Source organism: Tripterygium wilfordii, chromosome 14 (genome assembly GCF_013401445.1).
Source record: "Tripterygium wilfordii isolate XIE 37 chromosome 14, ASM1340144v1, whole genome shotgun sequence".
Classification (NCBI taxonomy): Eukaryota; Viridiplantae; Streptophyta; class Magnoliopsida; order Celastrales; family Celastraceae; genus Tripterygium; species Tripterygium wilfordii.
In genome coordinates, this window is record NC_052245.1 from 10,832,794 (window position 1) to 10,849,430 (window position 16,637).

The 16,637-nt window shown below is 36.4% G+C and overlaps 2 protein-coding genes across 2 annotated transcripts; both read right to left on the reverse strand.

The window, feature by feature from the left end:
• Positions 1-1,298: 1,298 nt before the first annotated feature.
• Positions 1,299-10,524, reverse strand: LOC120014627 (PH, RCC1 and FYVE domains-containing protein 1-like). The gene is made up of 9 exons (XM_038866635.1): positions 10,106-10,524; positions 9,007-9,093; positions 8,700-8,789; positions 8,484-8,570; positions 8,258-8,356; positions 5,002-7,113; positions 4,634-4,780; positions 3,208-3,665; positions 1,299-1,973 (listed from the first exon to the last, which is right to left on the reverse strand). Exons 1-9 carry the CDS (start codon positions 10,151-10,153, stop codon positions 1,772-1,774), a joined length of 3,330 nt encoding a protein of 1,109 aa, XP_038722563.1. The 5' UTR covers positions 10,154-10,524; the 3' UTR covers positions 1,299-1,771.
• Positions 10,525-11,005: 481 nt separating this feature from the next.
• On the reverse strand, positions 11,006-15,972 carry LOC120014381 (protein tas). Its single transcript, XM_038866322.1, has 8 exons — positions 15,687-15,972; positions 15,435-15,530; positions 14,817-14,900; positions 14,049-14,209; positions 13,090-13,207; positions 12,683-12,818; positions 12,248-12,426; positions 11,006-11,500 (listed from the first exon to the last, which is right to left on the reverse strand). The coding sequence occupies exons 1-8, from the start codon at positions 15,924-15,926 to the stop codon at positions 11,261-11,263; spliced, it is 1,254 nt and encodes a 417-aa protein (XP_038722250.1). The 5' UTR covers positions 15,927-15,972; the 3' UTR covers positions 11,006-11,260.
• Positions 15,973-16,637: the final 665 nt, after the last annotated feature.

The window sequence follows — 16,637 nt, forward strand, 5'->3', positions numbered from 1 at the left end:
TGATGAGAGAGATGACATGGATTTTTTTTTTATAAGGAAAATCTTCAATTGATTACTCACTATTACATTCTAAAATCAACCAGATCCGAGATTTTTGAAGTATAGGAACCTCATCAAGGAGGATAATCATACGAACCCCGAGTAGTTTAGGAGAAAGAGAGCATTCTCACCTCTTAAATTGGTTATGTCACATCCAAATGATTGATTTTCATTTTTTAATATTATTTTATATATGATTTGATATTTTATTCTTTTGATAATTTGACATTTGATTCTCATTCTAAAAATTAATTTTCTCAACCCCTTATTGGTTTTACTACCTCCATCAATTAATTAAAATAAACTTATTATATCACATCAATGCAGATTATAAAAACAAATAAACTACAACAAATAAAAATAATCTCATCTATCACGTATAAATCTAAATACTTGAACCGTTGAACAAGAATTGATTTCTATTCTTCATCTTTTTTTTTCTTTCTATAATTTCATGATTAGCTATCGTAGGTTCGAATTCTAATGCATTTTGTCACTATTTAAAATTTTGATTGATAACTATATTTATTTAAGTTATAAGCAAAGGAAATTGAAGTATTAGAGCAACTAAAGTGGTTCAAGGATCTTTGGGGTCATTATATTTTTTGAGAAAGTGTTAGGATGACATGACAAGAAAGAAAAATACGTATTCACACAGTGGAAATATGCATGTGATATATATATAATAAAATTTAAAGTATTGATATAAAAAAAGTCAACATGAAAACCAACAAAACTTTATGCTCGACCCAACAAAAACATGTCAATAAAATGACACTATTATCGCACCCCATTCCTCCATGGCCCAATAAAAATCACTTTAAACCCATCCACGCCCCAACACTTATGTACCATTGCAATTGCTCTTAATGAGCAAGAACCAATAATTCACATTACAAAATATTGGATATTGATCATCAATACGAGGCAAATACTCAATATTGGCATATATCCTAACCATGTTCATCAACTGTACACCTACGAATGTTTAGAAGTTGAAAAACAGTACAACACAAAGAAAAATATGTATTCACACAGTGGAAATATGCATGTGATACATATATAACAAAATTTAAAGTATTGATATAAAGGAAGTCATAATGAAGACCAACAAAACTCCATGCTCTCATGCTCGGCCCAACAAAAACATGTCAACAAAATGACAGTATTGTCACACCCCATTCCTCCATGACCCAATAGAAATCATTTTAAACTCATCCACGCCCCAATAAAAATCACTTTAAACCCATCCACGCCCCAACAATTATCTACCATTGCAATTGCTCTCGGTGAGCAAGAACCAATAATTCACATTACAAAATATTGGATATTGATCATCAATACGAGGCAAATACTCAATATTGGCATATCCTAACCATGTTCATCAACTGTACACCTACGAATGTTTAGAAGTTGAAAAACAGTACAACACACAAAGAATGAAAGAATTACATGAGTAAACAGAGCTACAGGTCATTGTTTCTACTGCAGCTAAGTCTAAGACCTTCGTAGGCGTCCTCGATCCAATTGGGATTTATGTGGACATTTTGCTCTCCCAACATCAAGTCATAATGAATTAAATTCTTGCCCTACCAATTTTCTAAGAAAGGATCCTTTTTTATGATCCGTTCTGAAGACATTCACTGCTAACTAGTCTGCAGATTTGCAGTAGGAGAATGGCTCTCCTTGATCCTGCTACGCACTTTTGCATTACATTGCAAGAGGATATATACTAAGCTTCAGAAGAAGATTCTTCTTTAGAAGACTGAATTTCCTGAGAAGGATGTCCTTCCTCGTGTTCCTCGGAAGTTGCAGGAATAGATGATGATCTAATAGGATCATTGTTTGGTATTTGTGTGTTGTACCTCTTAAGCACCCTTTCTTTGTTTCTGTTCCACCATGCCTCTGCTTGTTGCTCAGCAAATCTCCGTTTACTGCAAAAACATCAAAACATCCGAGGCGGATTTTAGGCAGTCAGATAAGAACACTTCATGAAAGTTATTGAACCATTTGCAATGCATAGTCATATTATATAGTCCACATTTTCACAAAAGCAGAAGCATTTCATGTATGCAACTGTAATGTGGTTTCGAGTGACGAACTGGCTCTAAATAGTAAGGTAGTGTTTATGCATGTAACCATGTTTCTATTTGGTGCGTTAATAGACTACAACTCAATACCTTCTTAAAATGCAATACTAAATTTGTCGTCTTGTCATTCAATATTAGTAAGTGATTTAGTTCAATTAGAAATCAACTGAAAATACTTGAAAAGCTTTGCTGAAAACATAAATTACTAGATGAATACTCACAACTACAAAAATGCAAGAACAGGACGCCCAGACAAGGAAAGGCCTAACATGTTTTCACAGATGGGGTTCATGAAAGGGGGTGGGTGAAGAAGGGAAGAAGAGTTGGAAGTTGTTCACCTCTTCTAAAGAATGTGGCATCCAAGTGGCAGGAATTGTTAAAACTTAAAAGTATCCTGTTCTTGAGTAGTTGGCCCTAGTTAAGCGAAATAGACAGCAATGTGCAATAGTTCCTTTTACTCCAGATAACATAATCATCCTACTTCTTGAACTATGCAAATTTAACATATGTCTTTAGGAGAATTTTATTGTTGTTTAGTGTAATAACTAAAATGTCCACAAATTATCTCAAATTTGGCATTAGCCTTCAACTTTGGGTACTTGGGGCAACATCCTAATGCTAACATAATTGGTGTCACACTAGTTCAACACAAGCATGTGTAGGCCTACTGGCGCCAGTAGCCTGCTGTATCCACTCGACGTACCAAGAGGTTAGTGAGAATTCGCTATAGCCCGAGAAAATTAAGCTTTTTTTTTTCCTCATTTTATTAGAACTTAGGTTCTTCACAGGCGAACCTGTGACCAGTGGTTAAGTTGCATAGGTGTAACTTAGAAGTCACATGTTCAAATCTCGAAAACAGCCTCTCTGCATATTATGTTAGGGGAATGCTGCATACATCTTGCATGTTCCCGACCCTGCCCACTGCGGGAGCCTTGTGCATGGAGTTGTTTATCTTTTTTTAGTAGAACTGAGGTTCTTCCTAAATAAGTTTGTTTCCAGGATATGCTATTAATGCAGACTCTACCCATGTTAATTAGATATTAAAACTTAAAGTTATATCAAATTTTCAAGCAAGTACCTGAATCTAACTCTCTTGAAGCTTCTGCCACCATTTCGACGTTGAACAAAAGTTACATAAACTCCTGGTTCAAATTGTTCAATAATTTCTTTTTCTCCTTCGCTCCTTCTTGTTGAAGTGTCGGTTGATTTGGAGTCTTCCTCTGAGCTTTGATGAGATGCAGCTCCATTTGTAGTAGAAACAGATGGTATACTATCAGTAGGAACATTTCCGCCACTATAAGACATATCAGTAGCTCCTGTAGAGTCGACGTGGTCTTCCATCTTATTAGAAGACTCATGTACTATTGGATTTTCATCAATTGCATTTTGTTGATCAGGCTTGGAGCCTGCTTGCAAGGAAGATAAATCTTCAGATGTCTCATATGTGTCTAGAAAAGCTTCAGCCTGAGCACTCATGGTTCTAAAGGTTTCACTCTCTTGGAACTCGGAAGGCAGCTTTTCTGTCATTTCCTTCAACTGAATAACAAAGGCAGTGAGAATTCTAACTAAAAGCATATTTTACTAAAGGAGCTCTTGGCCTAGTGGTTCCTTAGGAGTTAGGACATAAAACAGGTCCGACTCTCCTCTCACGCTAATGATAATAATAAAAATGAATATAAACAGGGAAAAAAAATCACCTATTACTCATATTTCCAATGATTTTATACATTTTGTAATGTGAATCATGGTTTTTATTGGCATGGATTCATTCCATACATGTTTCATTATATGAAAGGACTGAGTTACTCTCAACTTTTTTAATAAATACAAGGATACAAGAATTTCACATCAATATTGCTTTGTGTAGTACAACACTGAATGACAGGGTTGTATCTCAATTGAGAACTGACGTGTATTTCCAGATCCACGTGGGTGGAAACATAGTAAAAGCATTGCTGGAGACAGCTAAAGTTGGTTGCATTTCATTTGCTTTTGTGTATTGAATAATTCAATTAAAAAGGTGGCAAGCAAAATTACCAAGCGCAACCAGGATGGTAACAAGTATCTAAGTATGTATTATGTAAGCAGTAAGCAGGCTTAATTTGATGAATAGCATGATATTTTCTCCTGTGTTGCACCATAAACAGGTATTGCCATTCTTGTCACTTTTTACTTGTCTTTTACGTAGCTATTAGAATTACTATTGCTAATAATTAAACAAATTGTCCTTTGGTATTTACTGAAGTCCTTATATGCTAGGAGTGTTCTCTTTCATTTCTTTTACTACACTGATTTTTTTTACATTGCTCATTGTATGCACTTATTCACAAATACTTCACGTGAAAAATTCAATTCTAACTATTCTAAGTTTCTAACTCAATTAACATTATTGGCTCTAACTTTTACCATCTCGATCATCATTTTTTATAATTACCAGGAGCATATTTGCTCCTGACAATTCATTGTATTGAATGACGAAGTGAATTTGAAGAAATTAAATCTACCTGTTCTGCGATGGACTTTACAATGTCCTTTGCTGCTCTACACCTGGAAGATTCAGCTTCAGCCAATGAAGCAGCACCTTGGGCATTCTTCTGTAGTTTCTGAATCTCCATGTCTTGAACATCACCCTTCTGTTTCAAATTTCTAATCTGAAGTCAATTGGAAAAAAAATAGGGTTATTTCTTACGAAAGCTTCTTGAATTAGATATGAAAACAATACAAGGATGCAAGCAAAGCAAGCTAGAACAACAGGGGTAAAATCCATTGGAAAAAGACAGGGTTATTTCTTACGAGAGCTTCTTGAATTAGATTAGAAAACAATACAAGGATGCAAGCAAAGCAAGCTAGAATAGCAGGGGTAAAATAGTACTTGATTGTGCAATTTAGCTACTTCTTGGTGCAAAACGTCATTTGACTTTTTGAGTGTATCAATAACACCTCGGGAAAATCCAGGAGTGGCTGAGCGTGGGGGGCTTGGTCTCCTTGAATATGGGGAAGAAGGTCTTGAGTTGCTAGTGGGCTGAGGTATTGGGAGGAGAACAGTCTGAGGTGCTGAATTCATAGCAAGCTGAGGTGCTGGATTCATAGCTGGCTTCCATGCATTTTGAAGAGCACTAAGTGAACTTGGAAATGCAATATCTTTCAGCTGTAGAAGTGAAGGAACTTGAGAAGCCCTTATTATAGAAGGAGAATCAGATTGGGCTCCTTGTTTTCCAGACTTGACTTCAAGGTATTTGATTGGCTCTGTAGTGGGAGAGAGCAAAATCCTCGAAGATCTTACCTCTCCTCTGTCTATTCTTTCCCTAGAATCTATTGACCGACGAGGAACAGTAACTTTTCTGTTAATATTTGAAGCATTCCCGGCTTCAGCAGCTTTAAGTTTTGCATAGCAAGCATCGCATACACGATGTGGTTTGCCAGGAGTTGGAGCTAATGCTGCTTTCAATGCTTTTTTGGAGCTGCAAGCATGGCAATGAACCAGACCACAATTATAGCAGTTATGCCTCTTCCTTGTAAAACCAAATGCTTGCCGACAGCCAGAGCAAACTGATTGGTCTGCTCCTGAGACCCACTTATGGATGCATATACTGGAAGTAAAGTTTGAGCCACATGCTATATTTTTAACGTGCCTATCCTTCAGAGTTTCGACCACTGTTGGGCATTTTCTATCTTCCGTGTCCCCATGACCTAATCTTCCATTGGCACCTCTTCCCCAAGTGAGTACTTCACTTCTTGATGTCAGGACAGCAACATGATATGCACCACAAGCAATTTCTTCAACGAATTCACCTACCAATTTATCTTGGACTAGGCAAGGTATCTTTCCATCAGAAATTGGATTTCCTAGCTGACCGTTTTCAGGACTCCCCATGGTAAACACATGGCCAGAGGTGGTGAGGGCTACAGTCATGGTATGCCCACATGCTAGCTGGTGGAAGTTGTAATCGATAAGAGAAGAGACACAGGTGGGAAGCAGATAAGTGTTCTTATTTCCATGACCTAGACGGTATTTGTCACCATCACCCCAGGTGAACAACTTTCTAGATGAAATATTTGCACCAGATTGGCCCATAACCTCCACAATAGCGGCTGTGTGCCATACTCCACATGCAACCTTAATAGTCTTTAGTCCACTCAACAACTGAACTTCTTTTGGACACGAAACACTTTCTCGATCTCCATGGCCCAGAACACCAAATGCTCCATCGCCAAATGTGAACAGTTTCCCATTTGAAGTTGCCAATGCCGAGTGCCATGAACCACATGCTATAGATAAAACTTGAAGTCCTTCTAAAGGACCAGAAACTCTTTTCGGTATCCAGTGGCTGACATCAGTACCATGTCCAAGAAGTCCAGCATTATGGGTGCCATCACCCCAAGTAAATAGATCTCCGGAAGTAGATACAGCACATGTATGGTACTCACCACATGCAACAAAATCCACATTTGTAACTGCCAAGAACTCTACAAGACGAGGATGACTAAAGTCTTTTTCAATTCCATGACCAAGTCTACCCCCAGATTCCTCTCCCCAGGAGAAAACCTCACCTTGCCTTGTTACAAGGGCAACATGTCGCACCCCGCAAGCAATCTGATGAACATCAAGAACTACATTTGATTCTAAGGGTTTAGGAGTCAAGAAATCAACTTTTGTTGGGATTGAGCTCACAGACCCGTCGGAAATCGCATCACCCCAAACTTCTCCCCATACATAAACATCACCGAGTGATTCTATGTCATCTGGACCAGATCCTCCACTTGAACAACTAGGAGAACTTGACACACTAATCCGAAAACCATCTCCAGTACTCGTTCTTAGTTGCATATTTGCATTATCTGACCTTGCATCTGAACTTGTCGATGTCAAAGGAGAATCACGAGTACCTAAATCAAGAGATACCCTCCCACGAGTAATACTAGAAGAGTAATCTAGAGATGTACCAAAAGGACGACCATTTTGAACAAAATCTCCACCATGTACCTGCAGAATAAACATGCAGATAAATAAAGTTCTTTAATATTATGCTATCAAACAAAAGACATACAATGAACCCTCACGAGTCACGACACAGTGCTCAAATTCCCTTAGGTGATATTGACAATGGATACAAGGAATAAGAAAGACATATTTGGAGTAAAAGCCCCCATGTGACACAATTGAACAAGCTCATACAAGATCTTCCATCATTAACTGAAATACAGCACATTAAAAACTTCTATGGCTTGTAAAAACAACCGCAAAAATATTTAGGATTTTGTAACATTCTTCTAGATTGCGAGTACTAGTTGCTTTCTTAATTATTAAGTGGATGCAATATTCAGATTTCCTAAATCCAGGCCATGAATACTTGAATTCTTCTTCCTTTGTTTATTCTTTACTTTTTTTGCAACTAAGTTTAAGATGCTTCAAAATTGAAATACTATTTTTTTTTAACTACGAGTAAAAATCTCCTCGATGAAAAAAATGCAGAAAACAAACTGTTCAATGTAAGTAAACCCTTGCATTTTCTTCCTTTATTTACATTCATTCATTCATTTAATTTTTTCCCTCTATTTCCTTTTTTTTTCTTTGTCTGCATTTATTTTCCTCCTAGGAGAATTTCCCTAATTCACTACATTCATGAGTTGACCCCCAAGATCATCAATTCTCTCATTATTTGACCAGAGACAGTTCAACAGTGGGTACTGGTAAATAGCATGAGGAATATAGGCAAGTTTTAGCTTCGATTAGTACTGGATCACTGTCATGAAAGAATATGCGAAAGTGATTATTGGTATGATTAAGTGGTATGCACTGCCCTTGAGCAGATTTTTCCAGCTCAAAAACTTATTGTACATGTTTTATTAAGATTCCATCAAATATGGCCATTTCTAAATATTTATTAGCCTATTTGTTGGTTGAATCTCAAAAAGGCATATTTACTATTGCACGCTTGCATAAGTACATCTTCTGAAATCAACCTCAAGAAATCAAGCTTGATTTTTTGACAATAAATCTAACTTTGACATACACCATACCCCCCAACCAAACCAAGGTTTAAAAAGTAAATAAAAAGATGACTTCAGAAAATTCAGGAATGTCACTATTTGCAACGCCAAACATCTGCATAAAATCAGAAACTTACGTCAGTGATATCACTATTAGCACGTCTATTACGATTTTTCCCAATCAATGTCTTAAGGCCTCCAAACCACACCTCCGCCTCAACCTTGTCCTTGCAGATCTACAGACAGTAACAATCAAGAACAACACTAAATATAACATTATCATCAATCAGAAAACAGCAAAACAGAAAAACAGAAAAACAACAAAACAAAAAGCAAATCTGCCAAACGTTTAGTGGAACTAACCAGATCAAGAGATCTTTCACCGTTATTATATATAAGTGAAAATGACAAATAATCCTTTTCCGGGCGCAAGTATCTTCTGAACACAGCCTGTTAAAAGAAACACTCACAGCAGTTATTCATGCCACTTGAGGGGGAAACAACGTCAGAATCACATAAAAGAGTGACCGGACTGAAGATCTCTTCATCAAGAATTTTCAAAGGAGGTGTCTAACTCACAGTTCTCTGTCCAGGGATAATTCGTAAGACTGACGAGAATCTTAGATTCCTTTCGTCTCCATGTGAGATCCAGATCAATGTTGTTTCATCCTGTTAATACCACTAAAATTAAAATGATTCATGTATTTGAAATTTATGACAGATTTGCTATAATTATTCATGGAGGAGTTGTATAACTGAAACACGAAGAACTGAATAGGCAAGTTACTCCAGACACACACACACTCAAAAAAAAAAGAACAGAAAAGAATATGCACATGTCTTTCACCAAATTGCAAATTTGCAATGCATGCAGACAAAAACTTACCGGTGAAACTCTGAAGGCACGGAATTTAGGTTTCCCTTTCCTGCTGTACTTGATCAATTGTGTGCCTTTTTTCAGAGTAACGAGAGCCTTCATAGAAAGGGAAGATCAGAACAAATTCAGTGAACGTATTTAGTAAAAATGAATATAATAAAAGCTTAAAATTTAGAAATTATAGTCTTGGTGAAAGATGGAGAACAGAGAAATTTTAATACCATCAAATGCCATAGAATTTAGAAATTCCAAGGATTTACTTTCTAATTATATCTATCCTATCTAGAGGAACCCATATACAAGCCAACAGGCGATGCCCTACATTATGTAATACACAAGCAAGAATGTATTTAGGTCCCGCTAATGGCTGGCATATGAAAATCCAGCCATTGATAAATGTAGATTTTCTGAAGGAATTATTCCCACATTTGATTTGAAAGTAAGGGTTATTAAAAATTTCCTTGAACTGACAAACTAAGTTACTTCCTTAAAGCCCAAGCTTATTTTTATTTGACAAAATTTTTGTGAAGAGCAAAGTTTAAAAGCTCAATACTTGCCTGTTTAAAATTAACTATTTCAATATCTACAATTTTATGCTCCTTAAAATGATTGTGTATACTCAGCTTATCTTTAACTGTAGAATTAACAATGCCATCCAAGCTGCACTACTTCACCGTCAAAGGAAGAAGTTTATCAATAATTTGACTTAAACTTAAGACCTCAGTGGCTATTAATTAGCAAGCTCCATCCAATCTCTTGATATTTATCTTAGCGTGCTCCTTAAACAGCTCCAAAATCATAATACTCATGGAATGTGTTTGCGGGTATGCCATGACTGTATATCATAACAGCAATTGATCGAAAATTCAGAAGAATCAACAAAACTAAATGCAACATATGGAGAAAAAGGAAAGTGAAAAAAAAAAAACAACACATTTAATTCTCTTTCCACTAGGGCTAGAAAATCACTAGAAATGCCGCTTGATAGAACAAAATTTCAAGTACATTGTTAGTGGACACTTGATTCCATTCTTGAATCCCTAGATTTCAGTTTTTCAGCTAGGTAAATCGGAAGAGAGCGAATAAAAAAAAAGAGGAAATGACTAACTTGCTCGATATCACGCTCAGGATGCCCATAACTAACAGGATCCGCCATTCCATCGCCGAAGAAGAAGCTCAACCGACAACAACAGCATTAGGTGGTGCGGCGGCGACTTCCGTGGCCCAGTCTTCATAGATGCATGTGTTTTCTTCTGCTTTTTCGGCCTCTCATCAAACTCTCTCGTCGAGGTAATCCAAAAGAAATCAGAATCCAGGACTCACAGATCAATCGTCACAGAACATGAATTAGTCGTGTCAATCGTGATTTTTGAGGCAATCGGATCGTGAAGCGAATGCAGATCAGAGGGAGAAGAGAGAGACAGAGCGTGGAAGCGAAATGAGAGGGGGAGTAAGCAACGGGTCTCATGTTTAGGGAAGTTCGCAGCTCAAAAGGAATTGGGGTCAGATATTGGCGCGCTCTTTTGCTTGCTTCCACGTCCCACCAACTCAACCATAACTGATTATTATCATAATTGTATTATTTAACACAAAAAAAATACACTTATGAGTATTAAGGAAAAAATAATCTCACTTTCACATACACAGACAGCCTTGGGATCATTTGTCTGGGCACTTCCACTTTTTTTTAATAGATAAATGCAACATCTATCTAAAATGTTTAGGATTCCCCAATTTGGTATTAGTAACCAAGGCAATTACGTAAAGTCACCCTCTATTATAACAACAAAAAATAAAAAATCGCATAGTGAGACGCACTCAAACAATATATATATAATTTGATCTTGGTGATTTATAAATAACACAATTCACTTCAAAAGTCATTAATGAATCACAATTTTAAACTACTTAATTTTTTAAAAAAATTATGGTACCCTCAACAATACTGGTGTCGAAAACCCTAGCTTGGGCTACTTTAGGCTAAGACGGGCCCTGTTAAAGAATTCTGTAAAGCAAATGGAGGATAACTAGTTGTATTATATATCAAGTTGTACAACACCACATGTTTTGTTGGCCCATCCAAGAACCGGGCAACAAGTCAGTCTCCTCCCCAAACAAATTGCTAAGTACTAATCTTCTTCATAAATCGGATGCAGTTTGTATGAAGAAAAGAACACTTTTTCAATGAAGCTCCATAGTTAAAAAGGATATAAAAAAAAATGTACAAAACAATGGTGGTACATTTCATAAGCTTTGATGACCTCTACAAGATAGAAGGATCTTTGTATCTCTTGAATATGTCTTCAATATTTGCATTTACTTCTGGTGGCAAAGGCCGCTCAGCTGTCAAAAAAGCATCAATGTCTTCTTCTAGTTGGTCCAGAGAGGTTGCACCAATGATTGAGCTCGTCATGAATTGGCGATCTCGCGTGAATCCAAGAGCAAGCTGAACGGGAGTTAAGCCATACTTCTTGGCCAACTTGACATACTCTTCTGTTGCTTCCTGAAAATTAAAAAACAATGTATTTAAACCTGGATAAAACTAGCAGCAAATTTGATTCTTTTCCCTCAACAATAGGGATTGTAAAAGCAGCAACCAGATGCTTGACATGGCAGAGTAACAGCTTGCAAAATTATAAAAGTTGTTTAAACAAATGTCTGCAAATGTGAATGGTAAAAGGCACATATAGTAAGACTATTTATGTACTGAAAAATGTACTCATAACTTGTTTCTAGTAAGAAGAAGCTTTCCTGCTCATAGGTGGTAGGGATCCCCTACCCCTCTTTTCTCACCAGTATTGGATATTAGAAGGTTCTCTTTCTAGTATTGGATAGAAGGTTATAGGGCTTAAAATTCACTTTCAAATTCCAAAGAGGGTAATCGCAAAAAATATTACAAAACTATCATAAGGAGCATCGCTACTTCATAACAACTTGCTACAAGTAAACATAAAACCATCTTCAAATTGACTTCTTTGATGTTTAATACAAAAATACATGAGCTCTTAACCACAATACAAAAAGAAGTTTTTATAGAAAATGCAATGTAAGATATAAAACATATGTACATATAAAGAACGATAACATATTCTCTCACAATATTAATGCCACCACTGTAAAACCCCTAGCAACAATGAAAGTTAAATTTCTCGATTGAGCAAGTAACTGGACATGCATCTGAATCTCAGCAGGTTAAAACATGTTGCAAATATTCATTTACACTACAGTTACAGTTAGGTTGTTAACATACCCTTGCAATTGATTTGTTGTATCTGTCCATGTAGCCAGGGAACATGTTAAACCTTCCCTGTTTAGCAGCTTCGGAATTGGTGTCTAAATATTTTCCAGATAGTGCTCCACCACCCAATGGCGAATAAGCAAGTAAGCCAACATTGCAATTGTTTGGGTGACAAACTTCAACTAGATCAACTGCAAAATTCAAAAGGACATGACAAGCTACTAAACTTCGGATTCATTTCCAGTAGGCATCAAGAGAATGTACACTTATGCTCAGTATGATCCTCGGATCAATTTTAACATACAGATTGGTGAAGTATTTCATGAACAAAAGACGTTATGCTGTAAAACAAAAGAATTCCCATATCATATGAAAGGGAACATTTTTGTAGTACCAGCCGTAATTCATAATTGTAATAGAAATAGATAGAGACATAAACAAGACTACCTTCGAAACGACATCTAAAAAGCAAACTGTAGTTGTTTTGGATACTAACAATCTTTGGTAGCCCTTCAACTTTAGCTGCATGAACGAATTCCATCACTCCGTATGAAGTCTCATTTGAAACACCAATATAGCGCACCTGGAAAATTTTACATACCACAGACCATCTGCATTACAAAACTAGGCAAGACAGAAAAGTAACTTTCCTTTTGAAAAGAAATGCCCAATTATTTTATCATACATAGTGATAACGTTTATTTTCATCCATGAGTTATATGAGCATCATAAGGAACCCATAGTAAATTTTAATGTCAATAGACACCAGTTCATACAAAATAGAGCTTCTCAGAAAAGATTTAAATAGCCACAGAAACTAGGAGTAAAACCCAAACTATGAAACAAAATATTACCTTCCCCTCATCAATCAATTCTTTAAAGGCTCTCAATTGCTCCACAAATGGCACGCTGGGTCTCCATTTTGAAGGATCATAGAAAAATTCACCAAATAATCCCACATAGCGATCTGGCCTGCAATGAAGTAAAAACATACAACAAAATTTCAGCAGACAATAAGATATACAATTTTTTCAGTTTGTTAATAAAAATGGACATCACAACATATTTGACACTTCCTAGCTAAATGAATTCATAACAACAAAGAATAGCAAGAAGTTAATATGAAAAAGGAAAAAAAAAGAAAAGAAAAAGAAACCAGAGGGAGATAAGTTGATCAACTCATCCGCTATAATGCAACGTGATGCTATACCGAATACCTAACATTCAAAAGCACCCTATACTCAATCAGAAAGAGTGAGAGCAAGGCAATGTTTGCAAGACTAATTTTACGTGGGTCAGAAGTCATGTCGTGTTACGAGCTTTATGTGACTCTCGCCATGACAAACAATGCTTCAACATCTTACTGCATCAGAGAATTACTAAATGAACTTATTTGTTATTTCACAATGTTTTCTCATTTGCCTCAGGCCAAAGTAACATCCCTTCAAGGAGAGAAACTAATCTGTGCCAATTCTGTTGGACTAGTTCTTTTTCTTATTCATCCATGCATCATGGGTTCTTCCCATAAGCTAGCACTCATCAAAACAACAAGAATAGTTAGTACCAGGATAAGCAAAACTGGTTCCCACCATTGAATATAGTGAAAAGATTATAACACCAGCCAACTGTATGGCCAACGACAATAAATTAGAAAATAATGCCATTAATTTTTTTAAGAAAATCTGAACCAGAAATTACTATTGCATACTCCGATGTGTTGCCCCCACGGGCCTCCTCTTTTCGTGAATTTCTATTAGGTGACCAGATAATTTTTCAAGTTCTACATTCTAATGAAATTGGTCACAGAATTTACCAATGAATCTGCAATAGATCAATGTAATCAGTTCCAAGGCGCTTGAGGCTTTTCTCAACACTTTCTCTAATATTTGCACCATCAACTCGCACAGGCTTTCCATTGTCACGCAAATAAGTTGAACGCTCTGAATATCCAGCAACTTTTGTTGCCAAGATAACCTATCCAATTCACAATATGAGGAAACAGTATGAAGAACCTTGAATAAAAATACATGGATTAACGGGTATGATTTTCACTAATTATGTTTGAAATGCTGTATAACAATTTTCACTCAGTAAGTTTGATAATGCTGCATTACCCGACTAATGCCACTCTAGGATTCTGTTTTTCTATAACTCAAAACAACAAGTACACCCAAATGGAATCCTGTTCCCACAGTTCAATTTCATTTAAGATTTTTTCTTTCAAATTATTTGAGATCAAATCCTCTATAACTACAATTTACACCATTTAATCTCCCAAGAAATTGAAAACCTACTATTGTTACTCCAATTTTCTATTTCCAACGAAGTTAGGATATATTAAATTGAGAGTTATGCTCTACTAGAAGGAGGTAGCCACTTCAGATTACCACTGCCATTAGTATAAAGGATGAGAGCAAAAAAAGAATAGAAAGTGCAAAATTGTTTTTGTTTATGCATTTTAATATTTTATAGAACTGGTAATACTTGAATTTAAGGAAACAATCGAAATCTAGAAATATAGTATTTTCCCTGTTGCAGAATTACATAAATAAATAACCAGAGGCAACGATATGCTATATACCTTATCACGGGGCTGAGACTTCAGCCAGCTACCAATATAGAGATCTGTTCTTCCTTGTGTCTCCTGCTTCATTGGAACAGGATACTACAAGCACAACAGATGTAGAGACATTACATATTGCTGAGTAGGTTAGAGTAATTTCATTCGAAATCATACATTCATCCACATCTTTATCCTAAGTTAAAGAGACAAGAAGTCAGACACCAAATTGGTATGAAAACCTACAGAATTTCTCAAAATTTATCACTGAGATCCTACATAGTGAGTTCCTTGGTCCAATTCCAAGTGGTTGAAGCCAAGGAAGAAAATTAATAATTACATCCCATTTTCTTTAAATTCATTTACAAACTACTCTGCTTTTTTTTTTTTTCCTTTCTTTTTGCAGGTTATCGGTGGTAATGAAAATATTCAAGCACACAACCTTGTTGTCAAGCTAGTGATATAATTTTTGTATGTCATGTTAGTATGTTACTATAGAGAAAGTTAAACCGAATAAACTTAATTTACAGAAATTAATCGTCAAATCAAGTGAAGTTGAAGATAAGTTGGGGCAAGAAATTCGAAAACTAGCCTGATTCTTTCGAATGCCGCGGTCAAAAAATGTTCAGAAGAACTTACCACCTCCGCCGTATCAAAAGCATTAATGCCGCGTTCAACTGCGTAGCTAAGCATTTCATGAGCTTCCTCCTCTGTATTCTGCTGTCCAAATGTCATCTGAAACGTTGAAAATACAACAAATCTCAAGAGAATTGTAACAAAATTGAAAAGAATTTTCAGTTCCAATAAATTAAAAACAGTTGGATAAGACATAACAGTGCTCAATTATTCTTGTTAATAGCCCAAACACGCAAACGACTTGTCAGTTCTTACCGTTCCGAAAGTAATTTCACTAATTTCAAGATCAGAGTCTCCAAGTTTCCTGTACTCCAACGCGCTTGTCTGCGCTCGTATGACGCTGAAACGTGTTCGGGACGAGCAGCCCCGAAGCTGCTTTGTTCGACCATTTGGTGGCGTCCAACGCTGCGTTAGATCACGGCTAGAGAGAGAGTGGGCGCGGGTGTTTTTGCAGAGAGAGACAGAGAACATAGAGGCGGCGGTGGAGGACGCCATCGTCGAAGTGGCCTCAGCCAATGTTGCCTATATCGATTATCCAAGGGTTTTTTTAAAAAATAACCCTTTTAATAAACAATTTTTTAATTTAGCACTTCTTTTCCAAAACACTTAAATATAACTCTTTTATCTGAGAAAAAGATATTTATATCATTTCACATCTTTTCATGCATCACCTCTCTCTTAAACTCTAAAAATGATTTTCTCTCCTAAAAGCATTTCTCTCCCTCTACGAAACCACTCTCTCTCTCTCCCTTTCAAACCCAATAAAACCGCTCATCTATACCTCTTTTATTCAAAATTTGTCACAGATCTAGTGAAATCCATGTGTCAAAGCTCAAATCTTCAAGGTTGAAGTATCGGGACGTCTAAGCTCCGTAAGCTGTCATAACGACGTCGTCGAAGACACAAACAAGCCTAAAGTCGGCAACGCAAGCTTCGTATTCGTTCCCATAGAACACATAAATGCTCACCGTTGTCGCTAAGTGTCCAACCCTTCGTCTCCTACTTCACCGAGTCTGTATTTTACCCTACAACATTTTGTGCTCAAAAATCTTGTCATTTAAGTCGAGAAGGAAGATAGCACTAAAGTAAGGTTAGTGTAGTGCATTTTATGAGTTACTATACCAGTACAAATATTTCGTTGATAAATGCATGTTGTTTTCGTTTTCGCTGATGTGAGACAAATTTTTCGTTTGTTACTTCGTTTGT